The sequence below is a fragment of the Seriola aureovittata genome, chromosome 13 (assembly GCF_021018895.1).
Source record: "Seriola aureovittata isolate HTS-2021-v1 ecotype China chromosome 13, ASM2101889v1, whole genome shotgun sequence".
Taxonomy (NCBI): Eukaryota; Metazoa; Chordata; class Actinopteri; order Carangiformes; family Carangidae; genus Seriola; species Seriola aureovittata.
The window spans coordinates 4939083-4964794 of NC_079376.1; the positions used below are offsets into that span (position 1 = coordinate 4939083).

At 42.9% G+C, this 25712-nt stretch overlaps 1 protein-coding gene across 2 annotated transcripts in view; it reads left to right on the plus strand.

Annotated features, from left to right (window-relative positions):
- Positions 1 to 1511: 1511 nt before the first annotated feature.
- LOC130180655 (protein jagged-2-like) overlaps positions 1512 to 25712 on the plus strand; it is a 53156-nt gene continuing 28955 nt past the window's right edge. Inside the window, exons 1-3 of one of the 2 annotated variants that reach the window (XM_056394305.1) lie at positions 1512 to 2138; positions 3111 to 3434; positions 19472 to 19529. In XM_056394305.1, the coding sequence (XP_056250280.1) occupies positions 2070 to 2138; positions 3111 to 3434; positions 19472 to 19529 (451 nt within the window). In that variant the 5' untranslated portion in view covers positions 1512 to 2069. The remainder of the gene's footprint in view (positions 2139 to 3110; positions 3435 to 19471; positions 19530 to 25712) is intronic. The other variant, XM_056394306.1, reaches the window with a different exon arrangement.

Genomic DNA, 25712 nt, shown 5'->3' on the forward strand with positions numbered 1-25712 from the left:
GTGTTTATTTCCGCGAAGGAATAAAGTTTGATGCTGAACTCGTAATGTTTCTTCTAGATTGGTAAGTAAACAGCTGTTAATGCTAATGTTAGCTATGTGGCAATAGCAAAAGTTACAAATAGCTCATTTAAAACCTGAGGCCATCAGGGTTAGCCTTATATGGGAATAATATTTTGCAGAAATAGGCTATGTGAACATAATTCTTCAGGAAATAATGTCCGACTTGTTTGGGATTGGGACATTGGAATAAAACTTAGGAGTGTATTACCACATTACCCCAAAGTGTGTAAATCAAAGAAAGGCTCCAGGCTCTGGGCACACAGAGCACCATTGTGCTGAGCATTTTGCACTCAGTGTCCAACATAATTTCCAAATTTCCATCAATTGCAGAGAAGCTGCCATCATTTGAATTTCCCAATGTGTTTCCAGTTCCAAAGATTTAACGTCAGAAACAAGGTAAATAGTTCAGGCCAGTCACCCGAATGTCAGCAATGAGTCAAGTCTTTGAAGATTGTTAAAACGTTGATGATTAAATGAAGGTGAAGATGATGTGCAGGCTTGTCTTAGAAAACCTGAGGCTCATGTAGACCCTAATAACTTTGACCTTTATCTTTTGATAAAGAGACTAATTTTTGACCTTAATGCATCTAATTACTTTCAGAAGTGTGTTGGCGCTAGTGGCTGTTTTTCTGAAACCACAGATACCAGCACAGATTCACCTCCACTGTTTTACATTATTTATTTTGTGTTAAATACACTGACAGCTGCAGAGGCTTAATACAAGTTTTTTCCAATAAGCTTGATGTGTACTTTGAGTCTACCTGAGAATGTATAGATGGTAGCCAACATTTCTCATGGCTGCCACCAGAACTATGTTACAGCTTGTTCTCATTATGAACGGAAGATGCTTTGAAATCAAACAAAGGTGTAATTAATTCTTCATTAAAGTTGCATTCCACTGAGATGTTCCAGGTCCAGGCCCATCCTGCTTGATTTCTCCTGTTATCCATCTACCTAACGCTCTACAGCTTTTTAAATGCTTCATAGCTGTTGTTTATATATTAACGTCTTACTTGAAGTCCATGCACAAGTTTACATTTTAAAAGATTTTACATTACATTTATTGTTCCCTATCATTTGTGTGTGTGTAGTCTGTGTTATTCCTTTTTCATGATGTTTTTATTTTGCAAAACAATTATGATCAAATTGGTATATAAATGCCACAGAAATGGACCTAAGTGCAGTGGGCATCCACTTCACATCACTGTTCTGCATGTTGGCCAGTAGAGGGCGCTAACAGCCATGTTTCCTCTGCCTGCAGGTCAGTGAGGAACAGTTCAGTTGTCCTTTACTAAACACAACATGAAGCCTACCACACTCCTCGTGATCTGACTGATTATTTATTTATGGGTGAGATTTACAACATAAACTTTTTGTTTTTATTGTCCTTATATGAATCGTCTACATTACAGTTCTACAAGGAACTTGCAATTTATCATGAAAAACTCTCATTTGGACGAAGAGAGACACATGTCTTTTATAAAATGCGATTTGACGGCGTGAGTACAGTAAAAAAAACAAAAAAAAAAAACAAAACAAGTACAAGCTCCTGTGTGAGCAAACTTCAATAATAAATCCATCAGCCGTCCTCCTCCCGCCCCTTTCCCTGATTGGCTGTCATCTGTCAAACGTTCCACCCAGCAGGCCACTGATTGGTTCGCTGAGCTGCCCGTCCTCGGGGAGCGCCCGACTCCGGCTTTGGGCAGCAGAGATGCGCCGCTGCTCTCCCTCTCTGCCGTTTAGTGCGTCGAGCGGCGGAGGGAAGTGGAGTTTGCGCGTCTTGTTGTGCGTCCGTGGACCAAACAGCAGCAGCGGTGCGCTTTTCCTCCTCCAGAGCTGCAGGCATCCCGGGGAGCAGCCACGCCGTGCATGCCTCGGAGACCGGGAGAAGGAGGATACTGTGTTTTTTCTTCTTCTTCTTCTTCTTCTTCATCATTAGTATTTTGACTGATTGAGACAGACATATTTTGTATTTTCCTAATGGTAACCAACACCGAGCAGCCGGAGACATGTGGAATAATCTGGGGAAACTGCACCGCTTCTCACTAGTGTGTCTCCTCCTGACACTGCGGGCTGAGGTGAGAAGTTTTTCTGATCCATCTCATGGGGAGATGATGTTTTTGATGGTGGTTTAACTTATCAATAGACTGGAAGTTGTGTTTTTGGAGGGGGTTAAATTCCAGCCTTAATTGAATTGCCTGCTCGATAGTTGAATCATGTGATCTCGGAAATTACTAAATGTGCACTTCCTTCGGGAGATTGAATAAATTTTAGTTCACAGGCGAGTTAGGAAACGTCATTAGCTGAACATTTGTATCATAATACACAAATACACTGTTTTAACCAATTTCCCCTAGGGGATAAATAAAGTATCTCTATCTATCTATCTATCTATCTATCTATCTATCTATCTATCTATCTATCTATCTATCTATCTACCTATCTACCTATCTATCAAGTGATAGGAATTTGTCAAAGTTTTGTATTTTTCCATAAAGTTTCATCACTAAGGAATCGGTGCCAGTGTTAACTGCGTCAATTAGCGTTTTACGCAGAGTCTTAAAAGCTCGGTTACTCTAAATAACTGGGTGAAATAGCTTCACATGTCTCTGGTACAGCTTCACCTGCTTGGAAAAATCCCCTGAAACAAACCAAAGAGGTCGGATCACAAGCAAATCTTCAACATTGTAGAAACTTGTTTGAAAAAAAAAAAAAAATCAGATTTTAATAATAAAGATCTTGTTAAGGTGGATTTCTTCTCCAGTGTACAGCTGCAGCCTGATATGCAGAGTGAGCTGAATTGGAGTATTAGGTCGCCTACACGTATAGTAGTGTGTGTAGTGTGTGGGCTGCAGAGTTGACTGCACAACTGCAGAAAAAGAAAAAGTCCTACCCCCCTTTAAATCTGCTCATAAGACGAGATAATTCCACTTGCATCATTTTTAGAGCGATTCGATGAATCAAGGGTCATTTTGCCATTTGAGATTTCACCCTAAAGCGTTTATATATAAGTGTTTTCAGCCTCTCACACTCCCTCGTGTCCTCCTCAGGTGTCTCAGTCCACGGGTTACTTCGAGCTGCAGTTGGTGTCGGTGGATAACCCCAAAGGTCAGCTGCTGAGCGGCGAGTGCTGCGACGCGGAGAAGAGCGCGGCGGAGGGCCACTGCGGCGCGGACGAGTGCGACACCTACTTCAAAGTGTGTTTAAAGGAATACCAAACGGAGGTCATGACCAGTGGACCGTGCACCTACGGCTCGGAAACTACTAAGGTTATCGGTGGGAATACTTTTCAGTTCAAAGGCGGCCAGAAAACCGGACAGAACCGGAACAACGACGCCGGGAAGATCATCATTCCCTTCCAGTTCGCGTGGCCGGTAAGTGGATCATCGTGTCACTGTGTGTTCGCCGGTTTGATGTGGAGAACAGAACAAATTTCAGTGTTTATTGGAGGAAAAATTGCGTAAAAGTGGCAAAAATATTCACCTGGATGCTTCACCAGAACTGTGAGAGTCCATTACATGATAAAACATTATTTAATGTGATAATCTTCCATCATAAAAGGGAGTTTGGATGTTTTAGTGGTGAATCATGCCGCAGCCTTAAATCTGCCATCCCAGCTCGTACAAAATGTAATCTGGCACATTTTTGGCACATTTTTTACTGTAGCATTGCATTGCATTCTGGGTCTCTGCGTGCCACTCATTCTTTCCTCCGCGTGTCCATTTGGCAACTTTTGGCGTCTCTACATCATCCAACACCTCGTGGAGGACGTCACATTCCTCTCTCGGATTTTTTTGAGTGAATATGTGCGTGTTTCTGATCAAGCTAAAAAATAAAAATTAAAAAAGAAGCCCTGAGCGCGCATGACGCACAGCGGTGGTGCAGTTGTGTCTGGGGGTTTGATGAGTTACCAAACAAGCTGCTGTTTGTCTGGCTTCAGTTACAGTGAGTGGGAGAGGAAAAGAAGGAGGGGGGGTACGTTGCCAGTGTTTGAAGGGATGGGGGAAACTAAGGATTTCCATGCAAGTGTTGATTAAGAAGTGGCAGGTAACTTATTATCTAATCTAAACAGAGCAGCAGAGCCAATCAAAACCTGCTCCCTCTCCTTATTTGGAGAACCAGCGTGGGAAACAGGAACAGTGCTGGCAATCAGAGCTTTATGAAACCTGCTGTAAGGCCAGAGGAGCTGCTGTTACACCCAGAGATCTGTATCACGGAGGGCTAATGCTGAGAGTGAAGTCCCGTGGAGAAAACGTCACAGGTTTGATTCCCACATCAGCTGAGTGAGCTGTCAGAATAAGAGCCCTCAGTTATTGTGAGTCAAAGTGGAAAAGAGTGTGGGGCCATAACCACCAGAATATTAACTTGTGCTGGAGCAATTAGTCCCTGAAACAATCAGTCAATCCAGAGAAAAGTCATTAATGACTCATTAGTTAATCACTTATTTACATATTACCAAGAATTACATTACATTACTTAGTTGTAATGGTCATATTTTCTGAATACAAGTGAGATTTTAATGTTTTTATAGATTAAAAACAACTTTTTTAAAGGAATTTTCTACATTTAAGTGTCATTTTCCTGATTCTAGTGCAGCAATCTGAGTTAATGTGTTGATTTTTATTAGAGGCAGGTTGAAATAATCTCATAACACCCGCAGATTTTTTTTTAACTTCTTTTAACAAATTAAGACTTTTAGGACTCAATAAACAAAATGACTTGGAGACATGACGTTTTTGGAGTTTATGAAGAAAAAATACAAAAAAAAAAAGGATTTGTTCTTTTTTTCTCTGCTTCATTTCAGTCTTATTAAATATCGGGGATTTTTTTAATGGTTGCTCGAATTGTTTGATGACTCACACTGGGCTCTGGGAATGTGTGATGGACATTTTGTCTTAAATTTAGACTTTTTACAGACTAAACATGAAAATGCACCCCTGATTTCTGCACCCTAACCCACATGCAACAGCAACACATGATTGCTTTTAGAAGCCCCTGCATTGGAAAACAGATGATGAGACAGAAATAAGAAGCTGAAGTAATTGAAAATCATTCAGTCTTTTAACTATTAATACTCATTCCAGCCATATTTGCCGTGAAAGAACAGAAACACTGTCCGTGCGTTCATGTCAGAACATACATATCGTACATATCGGGTGCTTTGTGTGCGCGCTGGCTACGTGACCTCTCCATTCATCACTCCCCATGGTCAGCTGTCAGCAGAGGGGAAGATGGAAGTAGTAAGTTGGGGCCCTGCGGGCGGATACGGTTACCACTAAGTTGTGTGTGACACAGGCGGTGGATATCAGTGTCACCAACTACTCAAACAAGTGAAGATCCCCGGTCAATCTGGGCTGGGGGATGCCTTTACCTCGCCGCCTCTCAGGTTCACGCTCTGTCCGTTATTGGGTCATTGTCTCACTCGGCGTGTGTGGGGTCAGTATTTTCCACTATCCGCCTTGGAGGGGGTAGACGAGTGTGTGTGTGTGTGTGTGTGTGTGTGTGTGTGTGTGTGTGTGTGTGTGTGTGTGTGTGTGTGTGTGTGTGTGTGTGTGTGTGAGTGTGTGTGAGTGTGTGTGAGGGGGACATAAATGAAGGAAGGTATCAGTGTTCAGCAGCTTCTTCTGATGAGGCTGTCAAGGTCGAAGCAGTTGAGGGCTTTTTAAAAAATGTCAGCACACTTGATGTTTTTTAATCAGTTCTCCAGACGGCTCATCACGTTCACATCGCTGGTTTCAATCAGTTGTTTAATGTCTGTGCTGCTAAAGTCACAGCTTGTGATATGTTGGTTATTTTTTGATTGATTAATTGTTTAATTTATAAATGAACAGAAAACTCTTGAAACAACCATAATGTAAAACTGAGAAAAAGCTAAAACCAGTTAGTATTTGGCTTTTTTACTTGATGAATGACTTTAATCAGACATTAGACTAACTGAATTAACTGATCATATTACAATTTTACAACATCTTTTGCATGTCTTTCAGCAAACATGTTTACGTTCAAGTGACAGCGCCCTCTAGTGGCCGTAGTAATTATGGTGGGAGCAAAGGAGGAAGTGAGGTGATGCAGTACGTAGGGAGGATGGATGGGTCGACAAAAACACTGGAAACTAAACCACTATGCGTTTCCCATTGTCAACTGTGTTTCTTGTAACCATGACCACGATTTTATTACTGTAACCATGACGATAAAGATCCTCTCGCCTTAACAGGGTACTTATTTTAACCCAAACCACAATCTTGCCCTTAACTTAACCAAATATTTCTTTACTCCTTGTCATGACATGAAACAGTTAGTTGAACAGTTTATCTGTGGCGTGTCTCCTGCTGCCAGTAGGAGGCGCTAATTCAGAGGACGCTCGAGAGTTTAGGGAAAAACAACTGATGTGTTCATTGAGCCTGGAGGACTTCTTTTTTTTTTTTTTTTTTAAGGATTTTGTGCTTATTGAACTGAGCGTCTATGAATAAAGGATGCTCTGTATAATAAAAGGCTGTGAAGGCCTCAAAGGCAAATTTGTGATTTGCAACTTTGGGTGATATAAATAAAACTGGCCTGGTTTGACTCATCAATTAAAACTTGTGATGTGACGGCATTATATTGTTAGTGTGAGCAGGTTTGTGACGGCAGTTTTCACGCTCGGCTGAGGTTCAGTTGGAGGACCCGCTGTTAGCTTCAAGTTCTTGGCTTCTCTTCACTTGGTTGAAAGTGACGGAAACGACTCCGTCAGCGACTGGAGTAAACGTCCGGGGTTCAGTGTTTTTCATCAGTGAGTTTAGGTTCATCGAGCGTATGTTCTCTCTGTTTATTCAGCGATGAAAACTGTGTTTCTAAAACAACAGAAATGCTGTTTGACAAAAAGAAAAATCTCAAGTCAAGATCGACTTACTAGCTTTAACCGCAGCTCACAGCCTTCCTCAGTGATTGTACTTTTGTAGATCTCAATCTTGAGTTAAGATTTTTTGAACTTTCACACTCAAGACAAATGAATTTTTATCAGCCATCATCTCAACATCATCCTTACATCGTAATGTCAAACAAAAATCCTCTTTTTACCCATTTTTGTTTAATTATTAACCATCTTTTGAGACAAAATTCTACTTTTTCAAGGTGTTAAATGACAGATGTCTCACTCGCTTCATGAAATAAAAGCCCAGACCGTCCTGTCCTCCCAACACATGGAGTAGTTTGTACTGTGTCGTGCTGTTAGAGCTAACAGAGTGTGTTTTGTACGCGGCCGTGGCCTGTAGCCTCTGGTGCTGCTATAGTGGACTCCTTCAGTCGGCCTCAGTATCTGGGCCACTGGTCCTGACATGAATTAGCTGCTGTAAAAAAAAAAAAGAAAAAAAAAGAAGGACATTGTTCTGCCCTCTCCTTTGCTGATCATTTCCCCTTCATGCTAACCGCCTCCGGCTGTTTGGGTCTTCAGTGACATCTTTTTCATGAAAGGGAACGAGGAGGGGGAGGAAGGAGAGGGATTGACCGATGGAGCGAAGGAAGGAGGGAAGATGGAGACGAAGAAGTCCTCATTTAAAAAAACAAAAAAACAAAAAAACTCAGCTTCCTTGTGAGTTTTCTGTCACGAGGGAGGTGTATTTTTAGGATGCCGACACTTTAGATGCCGCTTTTTTTTCTTTTTTTTTTACTCCAGTGACTGGAGCAAAAACAAGCATTCACTTCTTCTCTGTTGCCCCCCCCCCCCCCCCCCCCCCTCACCCAAACCCTCTCCTGCCTCCTCATCTCCCTCTCCTTCTCTCCTTATGGGGTATTTTTAGAGCTGCTGTCCTCCCCTCACCCCTCTGTGAGTAAATCAAGGATCAAGGGGTGCGTACTCCTTCAGTTTCATAGCTCGGTTTTTTTTTTTTTTTTTTTTTGTTTCGTCGGTCTCCACTCTTGCCAGAATTTCCTCCTCAGCCTGGCAGAACTGAGAGGACAGAGGTGGAACAGCTGTTGTTTAGAGACCTCCTCGACCCCCTGCTCCTAGAATAAATGTTTTAGTCAAATAGCATTAGGAAAACAGGCTATGATTACAGCACGCCGAGTGTAAGATCACCTCTCTCAGAGGAGTATCAGTGAGCAATCACAAAGTGCAACGCTGCCAGTCGTCGTCGTCGTCTTCGGTTGTTTCTCTCGATGGCGTCACTGCCGGCCGTCGGCTCGTTTGGCTCATTTGCCGAGTGCGTCTTTGGCGCGCTCGCCTGCTCTTCCATCAGGAGCTCCTCTCAGTTTGGTGATGCTTTTATGGTTGATTAGTTTTGGGTAAAAGAGGAGAGGGAGGAGGAGGAGGAGGGAGTGATGTCCACGCAGATGGAGATTAGAGGCTGAGTGAGAGAAGTCATGTGGCAGATTTGGAGTCCAGGGACGATGGCTGCAACGTGTAGAAAGCCACATTTTGTTAGCCTACATGTGCAGAGCAGTTGTGCAACAAAAATAAAAAGATATGCACAACTTGCAAGGCTGTCATTGTTATGGACTGTCAGTACCAGATGCTGCGGCTGAGTAAAACAAAGGATATCCAGTTTAATAAAGTCTGCTCACTAATGTATCTGCGCCTGCTGCTGGCGCTGCGTGACATGAGCCTGACATCAGCAGACAGCTGGCTCGTTCGCGTTCTTGAAGATATGATCACTGGATCTGCAACAAGGTCGACAGTCACATAAACTTATAGTGTAAGTGTTGACGTCAGAGTTTCCAGGACAGTTCAGACTCCAGAGAGCTGGTGCGGCCAACCATCATCAGCTCCCATTTTTTGTTTATCTTGTAACAACTCAGTGAATACATTGCATAATTGATTCAATTTATCACAGTGTCTGTTGCCATATATGTTATTATGAATGATATCTTAGTCCTACTTTGTGCATGTATTGAGAAATATTTCCAGATTATTCTTTCGCCAATCTGGATTAAAAAATCTGGATCTGTTTCCTCTGACTGTTTCGTACTGTTTCTAAGATGCTGGTAAGAAGTCCTCCTCACTCTAATTGACCAGAACATCACAAAATTTAAACTTTTACATGTAGATACATTCATCTATATTACTGTTATTTTCCATTGGTTGATATTTATGCTTTTATTACATTACACACAATGAGCATTTGCAGGTTGAGTCGCAACCGGGTTAAAACTCTCTTTTATTTTCAGCAGACTGAACATTTTCTTTATCCAGATGGTGAGAAAAGTCTTTGATGATTCTGGAGAAAAATCAGATTAACTATGTGACTCAAGTGTAATGATTATGTAACGACACAAGAGGCACAAGCTGATGCCGGAGAGTTGTTTAACTTAAAGCTGAAATCTATATTTTTCTGCTACAGCAAAGATGATGAAGCGTCAGGTCGTGTTTGTGACGTTGTCTCACGTCACAAACACGTAAAGGCGGTAATTGGTTATTTATCAGTGTTACATAACTTTTTTGTGTAAAACTCTTTCATTTTATTGACCAGAAAGGTGGTAAGTTGCAGTTTTGCTTTACTTCCTGCATTTCTTGACCTTGGGACGTCGAACCCACAATAATTTGTCTCATGAAGCAGATGGGATAATCTGAGACATGCTGTCCTTGGGAAAATAACAACACCAATTCAACAACAATTCACCCCCCCCCCCCCCCCCCCCCTTGCTCTGTGTGTCTTTAATAAGCCTGAAAGCCTGCAGGATGACCACAGCAGGGCTCTGTTACGTGGTGTGTGCTGTCCAGCTGAGGCAGTTGAAAGCTCTCCGCTCAGTTAACTGTGATCGGGACGAGTCTGCTCATCTTTCCCACGCTGCCGCTGGTTCCATGTCAGCTGACCCGGTTCTGGTCAGAGGCGTGTAAATGCGTGATTAGCTGCTCCGTCTGACTGGCTGATCGATTGTCGATGCTGCTGTTGGCTTTGGTTTTATGTGTGACTGATGTTTCTGTACGATTACTTTTTTTTATTTTGTACTTGTGCACACTGTGGGGACATAAATCTGTTCACACAGTCACATAAAGCTGACTCACCTCCCAGGTGGGGACAAAAGGCAGGTCCACATGAAGGTAAACCACATGTTTACCTAAAGACTGTGTTTGTGGTTTAGGTTGAGTTAAATATCCAGAGAATAAATGTAAGTCAATGCAAAGTCACACTAAACAAATGTGATATTATTATTAACAGTCTTATTATTGGGCAGCTATTTTAATCAGTTTTCATTTTTTAAGCTAAAATGCTGAAAATGTTCAAGTTTAATTTCTCATATTTTCATGCATTTTATGGATGAAACGATCAGGAAAATTAATTGATAATGAAAATAATTGTCAGTTGCAGCTCTATCATTATCTTGCTATTATATGCCTGGTTAATGACAGGGACGACTGTGGTTCAGGAGGTGGTATCCTTTAATCACAGGGTTGGTGGTTCGATTCCTGGCTCGTCTTGTCCACACGTCCTTGAGCAAGACACCGAATCCCAACTTGCTCCTGATGACTGCCATTGATCTGTGACCAGGAGAATGAGTCACTCTGAAGTGCTGCTATGTGCATTTAGTGTTCACATATATATCTATGTACAGCGTTTCAACACAGTGGGCTTGTGTCTTTAATGTGTTTAATGTGTGTGTGTGTGTGTGTGTGTGTTAAGGAGAGGCAGAGCTAATGAAATGCATGCGTCTTGAGCACTGAGGTGAGCAGTGGTAATTAAAGCATGTTATTACACACATGAGACACACGGAGCAGCTTAATCTCCCACCTGACTTCCAGTAGTCGTTCACCGGCCTTAATGGAGATCAGCTGGACCTCACCGAGAGACCGATAGAGACAAGGGAGAAAAAAAAAAGAGAGGTGGAGGTTGTAGATGACCAAACCCTTCATTGTTCCTATATTTGTTTATCTCCTAATATCTCATCCATCTCTTGTTTATCTTGTCCTTGTTTCCCTTTCTCTCTCAGAGTACCTACCAGGAGAAAACCCTGTAGCTACATATTTGGTGCGTTAGAAATCTTTTGGCTCCCGTGGTCCAGTTTTGTTAGCTTGTTTTGCTAGCTTTGAGGGTGCGATCACACCTACAGTTTGCTTTCTTTGGTCTGAAGCAGAGTGGGGAAAGATCATTGTGTTGTATTTTTGTATTTGGCTCATTCGGGCTCCCACTGTGATGCAGCTTATGAACCAAAGTTGCAGTACATGGAGTTTGTCTCTCCCATGATGCACAAAGTTGGAGGGTTTGTTAGCCATGGCCTAATTTTTATACTTGTTTCAAGAAATCTTATTAAGTCTTAATGCTCAGCCTACTGGCGGCCCGTTGGGATCTTTTAGCAGTGTGCTTTTTTTCTTCTCTGGTGTTTATCCCAGTAAAGACCACATCAAGTAGTAGCTGGATATCAAGGACTTCTTAACATGACTGTCATTCTTTTAGCGGACAAATAAACCAAACTAAAGGTTCAAGTAAACTGCTGCAAACACGCTCGGCATGAACACACACTCTGACTCATCATTTGGCTCCAACAAAAGTATGCTGAAGAAGTCAAACAGGGCAAATGTGATGGAGATTCTCTCTAACAAGTACAACTACAATGCTTCTTCTTCTTCTCCTTCTTCTTCTTCTCCTTCTTCTTCTTCTCCTTCTTCTTCTTCTTCTTCTTCTTGCGTACGTTGCTGCAACGTGGATGCCATGCAGCCTGATGTAACCGTCCTCTCCAGAGGGATTGGGTGAAGGTTCAGCGGGGTTTCTCAACACATCTGGGCTCAGAATTTCTGTCACTAACTTCAGTTACCCAACCTCCCACTTCATGTAGAAAGCCCTGAAACACTCTCACAAACCTTAAAGTTAGACAAACTTATTTGGAAGAGAAAATGAAGGCGAACAGTAAAACTATTATCCAAACAGTAAATGTTGGCGATATTTCAGGTGCACTCACTTCCAGTTCAAACTGCAGTTAAAGTGATTTAGGTCCAGACATCTCATGGATTACCTTGAGTGCAGTGAAATGATCACCTGGGGGTGCAAGATGTCGGCCATGAACCACAACACCTTTGTCCCGCCATGAACCTCACCCGCCCCACCCGAAAGAAACCTTCAAAAAGAGCCTAAAACTATGACTCTAGGATCCTTGTTTTAATGAACCAGGACCATCCTATTTTCTTTTTAAAGATTATTTCTATAGTGACAGTAGAGAAAGAGGGAATGACATGGATTCGAACCCAGGCCGCCGCGATAAGGACTCAGAGGACTCAGCACTTGGTACAAACTCTACCAGGTGAGCTACCTGAGCGCCCAACCACAATCATCTTTTGACTTGAAGAAGCTTGATGGAGTCTCTGTCCCACAATCAGCTTCAGTTGGAAACAGTAGTTGACAAAACTGTCTCAACTCAAGGTCCACTTACTCCACTTGGTCTGGAGCTCTTTATCAGCTGATGCTGTTTGCTCAGTTGTCATTGAACTGTAGATTTGTGCTGGTGAAAACCATTTGTTATGGTCAAAAGCTCCACACCAAGCAAGGAAGTGGACCTTGAGTTGATGTTGTCTTTTTCAACAGTAAATACACTTTTTGTGCATTAACTGAACTATAGCAATGAGCTTTATTTTTTCCCGTTGAAGTGTTTCTAAACACGCTGTGAGTGTAAGTTTACTCCAGTCATTGGATCGGTCGTTTTCTCTGACCCTGTGTGTTTGTGTTAACACTTAAATAAAGTAATGAATGACAACTCTACACTTTCTGTATCCAAACTGCGCTCACGCCACTTGAAGTTTCTCCTCCCACTGAAGAGTTTAGGCTAAAACAACAACCAGAGGTTACGTTGCATGTAGCCAACTCGTTTATTTGTGCGTGTTGTTGGGTTGTTGCAGGTGGGCCGCTCATCTGCGCTCAGGTGGGTCAGCGGTGGCGTGACTATATCACTTTCCCAGCAGCACCGTGGAAACAAGGGCTGCCTTAACCTCTTTGTCACCGCGCCTTTCATCAGGAACAATGACTTTATGCCTCAGCTTTTGTGGCCAGATATTGAGTTATCGAGACGAGCGGAGGGAGGGGGGGGGGGGGGGGGGGTGGCGAGCTTGAAGAGAGAGATGGAAACAGAAACGCGGAGATAGAGGAGGAGGGGGCCAGCTGCTTTGGGCGAAATGTCAGGAGTGGATTTGAGAGCGTTTACATAAGGCCGCTCTTGTGCTGCTCTCTGGAGTGCAACATGCTGAATTTGGAATTCACGCCTGCTTCAGGTGTCGGCTTTTTGGTTCGAGGCAGAGCTCTGAATCTGTGGCTGCATCCAGTTGTTGCCAGAGGAGGACGATTGAAACAGAACATAACGTCTTTAGAACCACTATGATCCACATTAGAAGTTGGCCCGGTCTTCTTGCTTCCTCTGCTGGTCCTCCGCTGCAGGTTTTGGGCACGTATTTTAAACCGGAACAATCCTGTCCCGGGTGAAGCTCATCCATCGCTGTAGGACATAAAGCATATAGCGCCGTTTATTTGTTGCTACATCTCATCCTTTCAACTGTGATGCTAGTGTACCTCCGTAATAGCGTGTAACTTACTTAGCTTACACATTTCTATTTCAATTCCACAGTTGCTCCGACTTTAAATCAGCCTCAACCAGGATGTGAAAACCTTGTGGATTTCCTCAGTGACTCACTGTGGACTTTTACGGTCATGGCTGGTCTGAATTTGGCTCTCCCTCTCTCTCTTCACTCTCTCCCTCTCCCTGTTCTTTGCTTCCACTTCACACTGTTTACAGCATGTTATCGAATCAGTAGCTTCTGCCAAGCATTTGAACTTGTAACACACACATTGGGAGCTTTACACATGCACACCAGTTTGTAGGAGCCCTGTCAGACACTTTTCACGGGGGAATATGGGGATTTCACTCGTGCTTGTACCTAAATCCATCCTTATTGTACCAATAAGGATGGATTTGGATTTAGGTTTTGCTCATGCTCCTAGTATCATGCCGTCTTTTCTGTTTTCCTCTATTTTATTGTTTTTCTCTGTTCTGTTTGTCCTAACTGTTTAATCTGAAAACCTTGTAGCAGAATCAAATTAATGAAAGACATTCATAAACCAAAGACCTACCTCTTCCTCCTCCGCATCGCCTCCTAGTCTAAGATTACAAGTTATAGTTGATTGATACGCACATCTCTGCTCCTGACTTGTGGTTGTGATACACAGTTTTATATGTGCGGTGGCTGTGTGAGTGTAACAGTGGCAGATTCCCAGTGGCAGCTGGAGGAGGTAATAAAATCTGAGCACAATGTTGTTCTCAGATTTTATGACTTACTGAGATCGCTGGGATTTGTTTGAAGAAGTTTGGCGCCTTAATTTGATGAAGAACAAACAGGAAATTTGAACGCAAGTCCGATACGCAAGAGAAATACGTCCTGCATGACATTTTTTTAAAAAATGGAGAAACATCGTGTTTAATTTAAACAATCATATTTATGTTTGAAAGAAGTCATTCAGCATGTCACTGAATGAGTCAGAGGGCTAACTGATGGATTTAAGGTGGTATTTTTCTCCCTCTGTTCCCCTTAAAGAACGTACACGCCATCGACTTTCTATAAAAGACTAATTCACAGAATTCCTCTCGGTCGCCGGAGGAGTCGGCGTAACCTGGAGCGACAGAAATAGATTTCCACGCGTTTGGTGTGGGAAAAGTGAATTGGGTCATTTCACCATTCTGCAGCTCAGTATAAAGACCTGATTAGATTAGCTTTGATTAGATTTGCTGTCTGAACGAGGCCTCCTTAGAGAGAGGAGGAGGAGGAGGTGGTGGAGGTGGCGGCGGCGGGTGGAGAGGCGGAGGGGCGATGGGCTTGTTCTGTTAATAACGTGCTAAATTAACCATCCCAGCTCCTCTCTGCCGGGAGCGACATGTTTTATTCATGTCAATAGACTAACAGGTGTGACGTGACAGGTGTTGCTGCTGCTTTTTTTTTTTTCTTCCTCTGATCACAACTCCAGAAAAGTTGTTAATTGGGTCTCAGGCTTTTTCTTTTTTCTTCTTCTTACCATTAACAAATTCCCTGCTGCTGTGAATTTTCAATTAAAGCAATAATCCCCCTGATTCCACCTTAGCATGTAAAAGTCATGGATTTGAAGTGTTGATGTGGCAGATATTTTTATGTCTTATATACTCACTCAAAATCTGATAAAAGTTTAATCATTCAGGTTAGGTAATAAGGGATGTGAAAATGCATTTCCTGGTTTCTTTAAAATGTTGGGAGACAAGAGAAGAAGCCACGTTAATCTGGTTGAGTGACTTTAGAGACTTACTCACAGACAGTTACAGTCGTACTATAGGGGATGTTTGATTTGTATATCAGCATATTCTCCTGACTTTTATTGTGGTTTAATTTGCCGCATCAGTCGGTGCAAAGTGTCCCGAGGTTGAGATGGTCGCAGAGCATCATGGATCGTGAACACCACACCCACTGTGGCGGGAAACAACGCCATTAACCACCAAAGTGAAAAGTGGCGTAATCAATCGATTTCTCCTAAAGTCTAAAATCTTGCCCTTTGTGAATGGAAGTGAAAGTGACTTGAGATCATCCTGGAGTAGCAGGAGTACTACGGAGTAAATCTTATTAGCATGTACAGTGTATTCTCAGCAGAGTTGTGTGTTGCTGCCGGCTGTTCCTGCCGAGGCAGTAATTTATTCATTGAACAGGTGAAGGCGGTGAGGAGTGGGCTGCTTTCTCCTCGCCTAATGAAAACTCAAATCCCTCTGACTCCTGTAAATTGGTTGGGAGGTGTCGAGTGTCTCCCAACACGTCCCCACCCCTCCAACCCCATTACACACACACACACACACACACACACACACACACACACACACACACACACACACCCTGCAGACGGCGGGGACGTGACATCGTGATCCTCAACCTCCTGTCCTTCAAGGACACACATACTGCACACTAACACACACTCAAACTTACACACACACACGTGTCACACACTCACACTCTCCCTTGGAGCCAGTGGCGGTGACATTTAAAATTGATTACAAAAGGGGAAGATTGATTATGATAATGTCCATCTCTTTTCACTCATTACGGAGTTATGGCTCCTCGCTGGGCTCATAAATCACCGTGTGTCATGTGCTGGTGATGGAGCGGAGCCTCCGTGTGATCAGGAGGCTGGTGGTGGCATCGTGTGTGCTCAGCCTGTCAGCAGGTTTTTGGATTATTAGTCTCCGGTTGGAAATGTGCCAGTGTATGATAAATATACAAATAGAAAATATATGACAAACAAACTTAGGGATAGCCACTCCCTCAGCCTCACAGTCATAACCCCTCCCACACACACACACACACACACACACACACACACACCACACACACACACTGCTCAGACAATAGTTAATTAGTCTGTGAGACACTTTTCAGCTCAACAATGCACATATTGTGAAATATTGTGTCACCGTATTTCATGACCCCCACACTGTTTTAGTTTTCAGTCCCTTTTTTCGGATTCAGAAATATTTTCATTGGTTGAGTCGAACGTTGCATTCCTGACTCATGACCGGAGGCTGATTTTTCTATCACTTCTGGAGCAGTTCTAAAGTTCATTTTAAGAGAAGAGCTGTCATGGTATTTGTTTGTGATATTTACAGTGCATTAACCTTGTAATCCTCAGTGTTTCACCAGCTTCTCGATGATCATTTATTGTGAAATTTTGCTGTTCGAACAAGCAGATTTTGAACTTCCATCCACTGTGATGTTTCTACTTGAAACAAATAAAGCAGGGGGTGGGACTGATAAGATACCTGACCGATCATAGTATTAGATTTTGAATAACTCCACAAATAGACTGATGGAGCTGCATGTAAAGTGTTGGAAACTTATCCTAAACACTTAGTTATCCATTTGATGAACACGCCTCCTTTGCAGTGCTGTTTCTCAGACTACATCATAACCAGCTGATCTGAATTGGCTGGAAATTGTTTTTTTTAATTATTTTTTTAACACAGCTCCCTCTGCAGTCCTGAAATGGAACAACAGTGGAACAACTTCCCCATTAGACTGTCAAATCAAATACTAGAGGCTGTTGAAGTTTGATAACTGTCAGTGCAAACCACATTCACCCTTATGACCCTACCTTATCTTATTTTGGTCATGTAACTGCTCTGCTATGATTGGCTCTTGCTTGGTGATGGTGTAACGCGTCCTCACACTCCCTCACAGGGAGTGGATGCTAAAAACTGTGGATTGTGAAAATGCTGCTCAGCTGAAACCATCTGTATCTCTCTGGATGCTGCATGGCGATACGTAGACACCGCCAGGCTCACACAACCGATGATTTGATTTCATGGTTAATTCACTATCTGTGCCTGAGATTGGTCCAACACCATATTTCAAAATAAAAATGGGCAAAACATAAGCGCATCTTTTTCGAGCAGCATCTTTTTTCATCCTGAGATAAAATCTTATTCTGATGATGCAACTTATTTTGGAAAGAAGCATAATGGTGCCAGTAAACAACAGTGCTGGTGCAATCACTGACGAGATTAATGGCGCCACCACTGACTTTTTTATATCAGTCTATTTCTTAGTTTCTAGTTCAAAAGGTTAAATTTTCCTCTGTTTTATATCACTGTTTTGAAGTGTTGACCAGACCTAATCTTAGAGGTGGTGATGGACATTTTCTTGATTTAACAATTAACTGAACATGAAAACAACCATTAGTTGTCGATGATGTCAGTTCCATTTGCTTTCCTTGAGACCGAGTCCTGCTTTTTCATGCATCTGTCTCAGCACAGTTATATTCTCGTCCGAGCAAAGCCAAATGTAAAGATATAAGTGCTGCCTAATTTGAATAAACAGCTCCAGACCTGCTCTTTGCACATCAAGCAACTTCCATGTACTTGTAACAACACGGTCTCTTATCTTTCCTGGAGGTTTTGTCTTTCCACTCTGTGAACTGTCCCCCCCACCACCACCACCACCACCACCACCAGACATTAGAGTACCATAAAATTAGCTTTAAAGCGTTTTAGCTCTCTACCTTTTTGTTTCATGTTCCTGTCTTCTCTCTCTGTGTCTCTAATCTCTCCCAGCACCACCATGTAACCTCCCCTGTAATCTTCCCTGCAGCCCTCAGTCACTCTGAGTCAGACTTGGGTCATGGGAACTCACAGCTGCTCGTCCGGCCCCATGCAGTTGACAGACAGCGAGCTCCATCTTGGTTTGTTTGCTGATGCCCGTGAAAAAAAAGGAAAAAAACAGCTCTGCACCTGAAACAATCCAGAGTTTGAGTTTGTTGCTGTGGGATGGCGGAGTCTGTCGGCTGGGAAAAGTAGGGCATAGTGTGCAGGCATGCTGCGCTTTTACACACAATATCCACATAATACTGCATCCTAATCTGTATCGCTCACATAACTCCAGGGCTAAGAAGTGTATTCAAGAGATGAGGCCAAATCATCCCTGATCAACCTTGAATTGTTTCTTGAGAACTTGTGATTTAGCTTGATATTCAATATATCTTCACATTCTGACAAATGTTCATCTAGTGTAATCAATTTAATGCTCAGTATCCATCATGCACAAGCGAACCCGTAGCTAACAGCAAGTACGTAACTCTTCTTAAAAGTTAATTTTACAGTATGTTGCAAGAAACCTTGAACAGTATTGGATCCAAGAGTATCCTTTGCCACTTGACCTTAAGAGGCACACACAGATCCCTGTGGAGAAGGCGGGAAAAATGATTTTTTTCCCCCATTGGAAATCAATATGTTACCACAGAAAGTGCCCTTGAGCAAGTTTTCCAATTCCTTGTCGGTTCCCGAGGTGCTGACCTCCCTGAGGAGTCGAGGAAACGGCAGGGTGAATATTCGTCCTCTGGAATCAATACGGGGTCACAGGGAAGGTGGCCGAGAGAACGAGTCCCTCCCTGACTCAGAAATGACAAAGAAAAACTGTATTTAATTTTTAGTGTAGTAAAGGAGATTATCATAATAAAGTAGGTCTGTCTTGTGAAATATGAAAACGTGTGTTGGTGGTTTCCAGGTGAATGTTTTGTTTTCTGACACAACAGCGGCTGCACGTTAACTAGCCTCAGGTAGAAGGAAGCTAATCAGTGACAGCAGTGTGGGAACAGGACTCATTTTCCCACAGTTATTCAGCTTTTATGCCAAATATGTGCGTGCGTGCGTGCGTGCGTGCGTGCGTGCGTGCGTGTGTGTGTGTGTGTGTGTGTGTGTGTGTGTGTGTGTGTGTGTGTGTGTGTGTGTGTGTGTGTGTGTGTTCATTGTAATCGTGTGCCTGTTTATGAGTGACACCGAGTCATATCTGAGTTTCTGTGTAAACTCCACATCATGCTCGTCTACGTCTCAAAGTGGGCATATCTTAGTTTCAGCAGGAGTGTGTGTGCACTTCTGTGTGTGTGTCTGTGTGTGTATGTGCTGTTTTTCTGTATTAGTATGCACTGAGATAACCTCTGCCCTCCTCCTCTCTCTTTTTCAGCGAGCGTACACTGTGATGGTGGAGGCGTGGGACAGGGACAACGGCACACACAGCAATGGTAAGACTCGGCCCTCTGTACTGTTTTTAAACACAAACGTCATAGAAAAATAAAATATTTGAACCATTTCCTTCTTCCTCTGCCCCAGATCACACAGTTTGCCCCCCTCTACTTGCACTGAAACGCTTTGAGTGGCTCCTTCCTAATGTGTGTTTGTCCCACATTTGAGCTTGTCCGGCTTGTTACTGCGGCTTTCAGTCCAGATTGGTTGTTTTGTTCTCAGGAGTCCATTTCAGTCCATATCTGATTATATGTTGGTCTTTTGATTATAATCTGGCCTCATTGTTAATGTGTGTATTTTTGCAGCAACGAGCCGATTTATCATTGTCCGTAATGATGTCATATTGTTAACAGAAGCTAGCTAGCCAGTGCTAAATTGTTTGGTTTGTATCGGTAGTCTAAAGCCCTAATAGAGGCTGTGCAGTGAAGGTGTCTGGTAGATTGAACAGTGCTGCAGATTGACCTATTTTTAGAGACTTACATTGGTGCTGCTAAAGGAAAATAAAGGTCATGATGTCATGCAAATCATCCTCAAGGAAACAGCAATCTTAAAGATCTTGAATGTGAAGTTTGACCACACAAAGTAGAAAGGAGTTATTCTCAGTCCCTCCTCATGAGAACATTTTCTATTTTGCAAAGTCACTAATGTGGACCACGTGAACAGGAGTCTGAGATCTCATTATCAGGCCAATAAGTTTGGTTCCAACCTGCTTTTTGCCTACTCACTGATTTCTTTGGTATACAGCTATATCCTGTTTATACACTGTCTTGATCTCAGCTCTGCTTGCCTTTGTTCTCCACCATCACTGGGAGGAAGAAGGGTTAATTGGAGGATGTAATCTATGTGTTCAGACAACGCAGGATTTGCTTCTCTAGGTTTCGGCTCACTTTCCAGACGAGTTGATTCAGGGCCTGGAACGTTTTAGTGGTGTCTGTCTTCCTACCTGCTGGCGGCACCTGCTTAGTTGTTTTTCAGTGCCAATGAAGAAATGCATGCTTCTAACAATAACACTTCTCTAGTTTCTTTCCTTTTCACATGAATATATTTGTTGAGGATCGATGGGGCTCGGACACATCTGTGGAACTCTGTGGCAGTGCGCTAATGTCTGAGCTGATGTGTGATGTGCCGCTAAATGGCACTGCTGTTCTCCTCAGTCGACGTATCCGAACCGGTTTAGGAGGTGAAAAAGTCGGACGCGTGCATCACTAGAACCCACACCCCTAAAGGCGTCAGTATCATGGAAAGATTGTCCAACAGTGTGCGCCAGTCAGGTTTCAACACCTTCAGCTTAAACTTTATTGTCCCCACGGGGAAATCTGTCCCACACAGAAGTGAAACACAGAACATTATCACCATTTCATGCTCTTCGTCAAGTCTTGCACGTCTCTGTAACGGCAGGATTTTCACCTCGCCTTCGAGTGGAGCTGTTCAGAGTGACAGTAAACACCTAAGCCTTCAGATATCTTACAAAGTAATTGGTTTAACAGATACTGACACTTTCGCAACCACAGCAGCTTTGTTGAATCAAGACAACCTGAATCTGAAGGGACCAAGATAACGGCGATGAGTGATGTTCTCCGCCCTTGTGCCAACATGTTGTTTTCATAATGACTTGAGAAAAGATAAACAGCCACCAAAATAAAATAAGCTACGAGCAGCGCCTTGGATTTTCCCATGCAGAGATCTGACTTGTGATTGACAGGTAGCTTATTTGTGCTCCGTCACCATCATCACCCCCTTTTTCTCGCCCTCTTCAGGGTCACTCAGGCTGTTTTCAGTCCTCTATATTAAGCCTGTGAGCACATTGCCTCGTTAAGCCATTAATTGCGGGCCACGGCTCTCTTTTTTGCCCCCCCCCCCTTTCCCCCTCTGATGTCTCCCTCCTAATTAGCATCCCGGCAGCTGTCTGGCTACCGCACGCCACTTCATTATCCCGAAACACTGTGACAGGCTGGCATCCAGACTGCCGTGCCTCAGCCGGGACCGCAACGCCGGCGGTGGGACACTTTAGTCTTTGCTTGCTCGACCACCTGTAGACCTGGCAGTGTAATGGTTGCAGGGAAGTTTTATTAATCCTCAAGGGGGTGGGGGGGGAGTCGGGCTGTGAAAGTCAGACAGGCAGAAGGTGCTGAGTAGTCGGCCGCCGTGTCCCGTCTTGTAGACTTTGGGTCGGGCATTTTCTCATTGCGTGATCACAGGTTTGATCCATGAATCTGTCAGTGAGTCTGTCAGCAGCCAAGTGTCCTGTCAAAGTGAAACCTTACCTGCTTGCTTAACTATAAGTCAGACTGGACAAGCTAAAAATATAAAGCAAAAATCCTGCGCGTCCTACCGCCATCAGAGGTGGTCACTGTATTTCAGGAGGTACTGGTGTTGTTATTTACTCAGTGTATCTACTTTCTGGCTCAGTTTTTGGATTTCCTGCATTGACAGGAATTACCTTTGATACACGTCAGAGAGCAGGCGTGAATGGGTTGAATCCAGCTGTGGGTTTTACATGCAGGTGAAGCGAGCATTAGGGATCCTGTAGCATAGTTAGAGAGAGAGAGAGAGTTTTCATCCGTGTTGGACCAGGTTTGCACAGGAATAAGAACCCAGGGTTGTCGAAGTCAAGTTTAGTTTTGCCCGAGAGCCCAATCTGAGTCCTCTGATTGTCTGCCAACACAAGTCCTGATTACACTGTACTGTATTTTCTACACAACACAGATGCACATTTAATCTAAAGGAAGCCTGCAGTTAAATAAAGTGTGTAAAGTCACGTTGGACGGCAGATAGTTCTGCTTTATGGAAACACAGCTAGTATCACATCTTCTTTTAATGGTTCCCTCAGTTATCTTGTTTTGTTTCCCCAAATATTTCACACACAGAAACACTGAGACACGGAGTCAGATAATCAATTCAGTCAACTGAAGGACAATTAATAGACAACAATTTTGAGAGGTAATCCTTAAAGTCATTGATGAGGAAGGCCCAGCACCCCAACATTGATTGGTTATCGATTGATCTGCTGGTGATTTTGTCCATATGGTCGTAAAAATGGTGATACAGGCTAATTCTACTTTCTTGAAGCCCAAACGGGCGTCTTGCTTTGTTTAACCAACACTCACACAAAACCCATGTGTTAAAACCACAAAACTACAAAAATTTTCATTTGACAAACTGGAACCTGAACGTTGTGTCACATTCACTTAAAAATTACAAAAGTGATTCATCACTTATCAAAAGTGTTGCAGAATAATTCACGAATAGATAATTGGCGACTAGATTTCTTAATTTATATCACTGTAACTTGATTATCTTTGATGAGAGTGGTGTTGAGCTTCTCCTCTGGACTCTCTGCAAGAAATACCATAAGCATATTTCTCAAAACTGTGCAATGACTGACTCCCGCACCAAACAACAAAATAATATTAAAATACAAGGTGGTCCAAGCTGTGGGTTCTTCCTCAGAGCAGCTAAGGGGGCTTGAAGTGAGTTTCCTGCCCTGCGTTACAGTATGTGCTGCAGGAGCCTTGTGTGAACAGATCTAGGCAGCAGGTTGGAGAGGCCTCAGGAAAAAGAAAGGCTTTGTGCAGGTTGTTTATACCTCAGGAAACCCCCGCCTGCTAAAAAACACAACAGAAATGGCAAGAGAACAGAGCACGGAGCTGTTACTGACTCTGTGTGCTGCTGGAGTGTCGGTTGGTTCAGAGCTTCACTGGTGGGTTGAGAAACACTGATACTGGCCCAATAGAAAAGCAGCATCTGTACTGGAGAATTTACCTGTTAGACACCAGGAGCTGAAGGACAAGGCTGTTGATATCTTACTGCTCTCATAAAAAAGACATGAATGTATCCTGCTCACAAGTGTTGTCTGTGTATCAAAGCCCGACGTATCTTATTATTCTGAGCCATCCTTCCTTCATTACCATGAACACACACTCACACAGTTTATTTTTGACTCAGTACCCTCAGTAGCACCATCCTGCTGCCCCAAATACTCACCAGAGCCCCAAATGTGGATTAATCTGCCGCTGAAAATAGTTCCAAACAAATGCACTGTTTCCTCCTGTTTGAGTAGCGTTTGCTGAAAACTACAGCCCACGCCTGTGTCACCTCCTGATTTACGTCCTGTAACTACAGCCCAACAATATAAATCCATACAGTATGGGAAAAGTAAAGCGATATAACGATCAAGGTTGATGTCAGTCATGAAAAAGTTTTGGACGGCATTTGAAAGTTGATTGATTGCAGTTTCTTGTGCCATGTCATTTCCATGAGGTCATAGTCAGTTTCTTGATTCAACACTTGGAGGAAGAAAACAAAGGAACAGCTTGAAAACCAGTTTATTACTTAATCACTTGTTATACTGACACTGATGCTCTGGCACTGTATCTCATTCCAGGTGTGCTTTTACAGACTTCCCTCCATCCATCCATTTAAGTATACACAAGGTAAAACCTCAGGGGTCATGAAATGATTGAGTGGATTAGAAATATCCCTCAAATGAATCAACTTGTGAAGGTTCAACCGCTCAGAGCTCATGCTAACACTGAAGCCACCACCTCTAATGAGGGATCACAAAAACAGTGTTGACCCCCTCCTCCTCCCTGAGATCTGGCTAACGGGCTAGCAGCTTAGCAGGTCAAAGTCTTTGTCTGAATCTTCTAAGTTGTATATATATACTATGCGTGCATGTCTCATCCGGACTTAAAGGGAGAAGCACATGGATGTTGATGAAAAAAAATTCTGCAATTCAGTTGCAGCTGTAGCGTTTTTTTTTTTAAAGATTTATTTTTGGTCTGAACCGAAACGTGTCGGAGTTTAGATGAAATATTTTACAACTTTAACCTCTTTTGTTAAATGAAAAAAACAAAGATTTCTAGAAAAACATATTTATATATTCATGTATTGACACTGGTATTGGAAAATGGATATATCCAGTCGCAGTTGCAGCATTAATTATGGTTACACTCACACATTTTGATTTGAGCTAGATGTCACATTTTTGTTTGTCATATCCATGTGAAAAAAACTCCCATCAGATGGCAGAGGAAGAGAGAAAAAACATGAACAGATACATTTAAACTACCAGTGTGAGCGCAGCCTTGACTTCAGTTCAAAGATCACCGCTGTTACAAGTGACAAGCTATAAAGAGGTCAAAGGTCAAAGTGCCACAGTCCCCTAACAAAAAACACTCCAGTTACATGCAGCTCGTTGGCTGAAAACTGCAAAACTGTCTGGGTGGACAAACCGGTCGCTCTTTGTTTTAAAAGTGGAGGCTTCTCTCTGAAAGCACAGACAATCATGTTGCTCTTGACTCGATCAGCTGCTCAGATCTGAAGGCCCTCGTTGTTTATATAAGCCGCTTTTATACGGCCCTCTCCCTCCTGCTCTCCCTAGTAACAACGGCCTCTCTTAGCATGTCTCCTCCAGTACCGAGAGAGCTCATGATTGGTCTATATTTTTATATCTAATTGCTGGAGATGAACAGCAGTGAGTGAGTGCCTGGGTGTTTCAGGTGGTGGGTGTGGGACTGAAATCTGTGGCAGTGTGTTAACTCGCAGTGAGACTCAGAAAATCAGGACAGCATGAAAATGGATTCTTATTCTTTTTCTACAGTGTCAAACTTCAGCAGTTATGACAATGCTTTTAAGATACACAAAGGAATGTGTGTTAAATTTCACAGTTGATGCAGCGGAGACACACCTGCAGCAAATCTAATCCAGGTAATAGCCCAGTGGTTTAGAAACAGTTCATCTCTTTGTTAAGATTCACTGAAACTATTAACTTTTGAAAGAAGAAATCAGACTTTCCCCTTGTTCCAAAAAAATAAAAAGTTTAATTCATAAGCAAGAAAATGCAATTTATTACACTGCATTAAAAACTGGGCCATGAAAAGCTGACATGGTTTCAGAGGACATCACTGATATACGAGGAAAATATCCTCTTAGTCATGAACGAAAATATCAACAGTAGTATTTATGGTCAAACCTGGTTGTTTTTGGTGGATTGAAACCATTAACTCTTGCTGTGCTGGTACATGAAGAGTGAAGACGAGTCCTTCCTTCCAGCTCTGTCTCTTCCAGGTCGTCCTCGGCTCTGGAAGCAGCAGCAAAGCCTGCTGGGTCACGGTGCTTCTATTCCTTGAGAACAAGCTAAAGGGCCCTTCCTATGTCGCCCTTCCTTGTCTGTTCCCCGT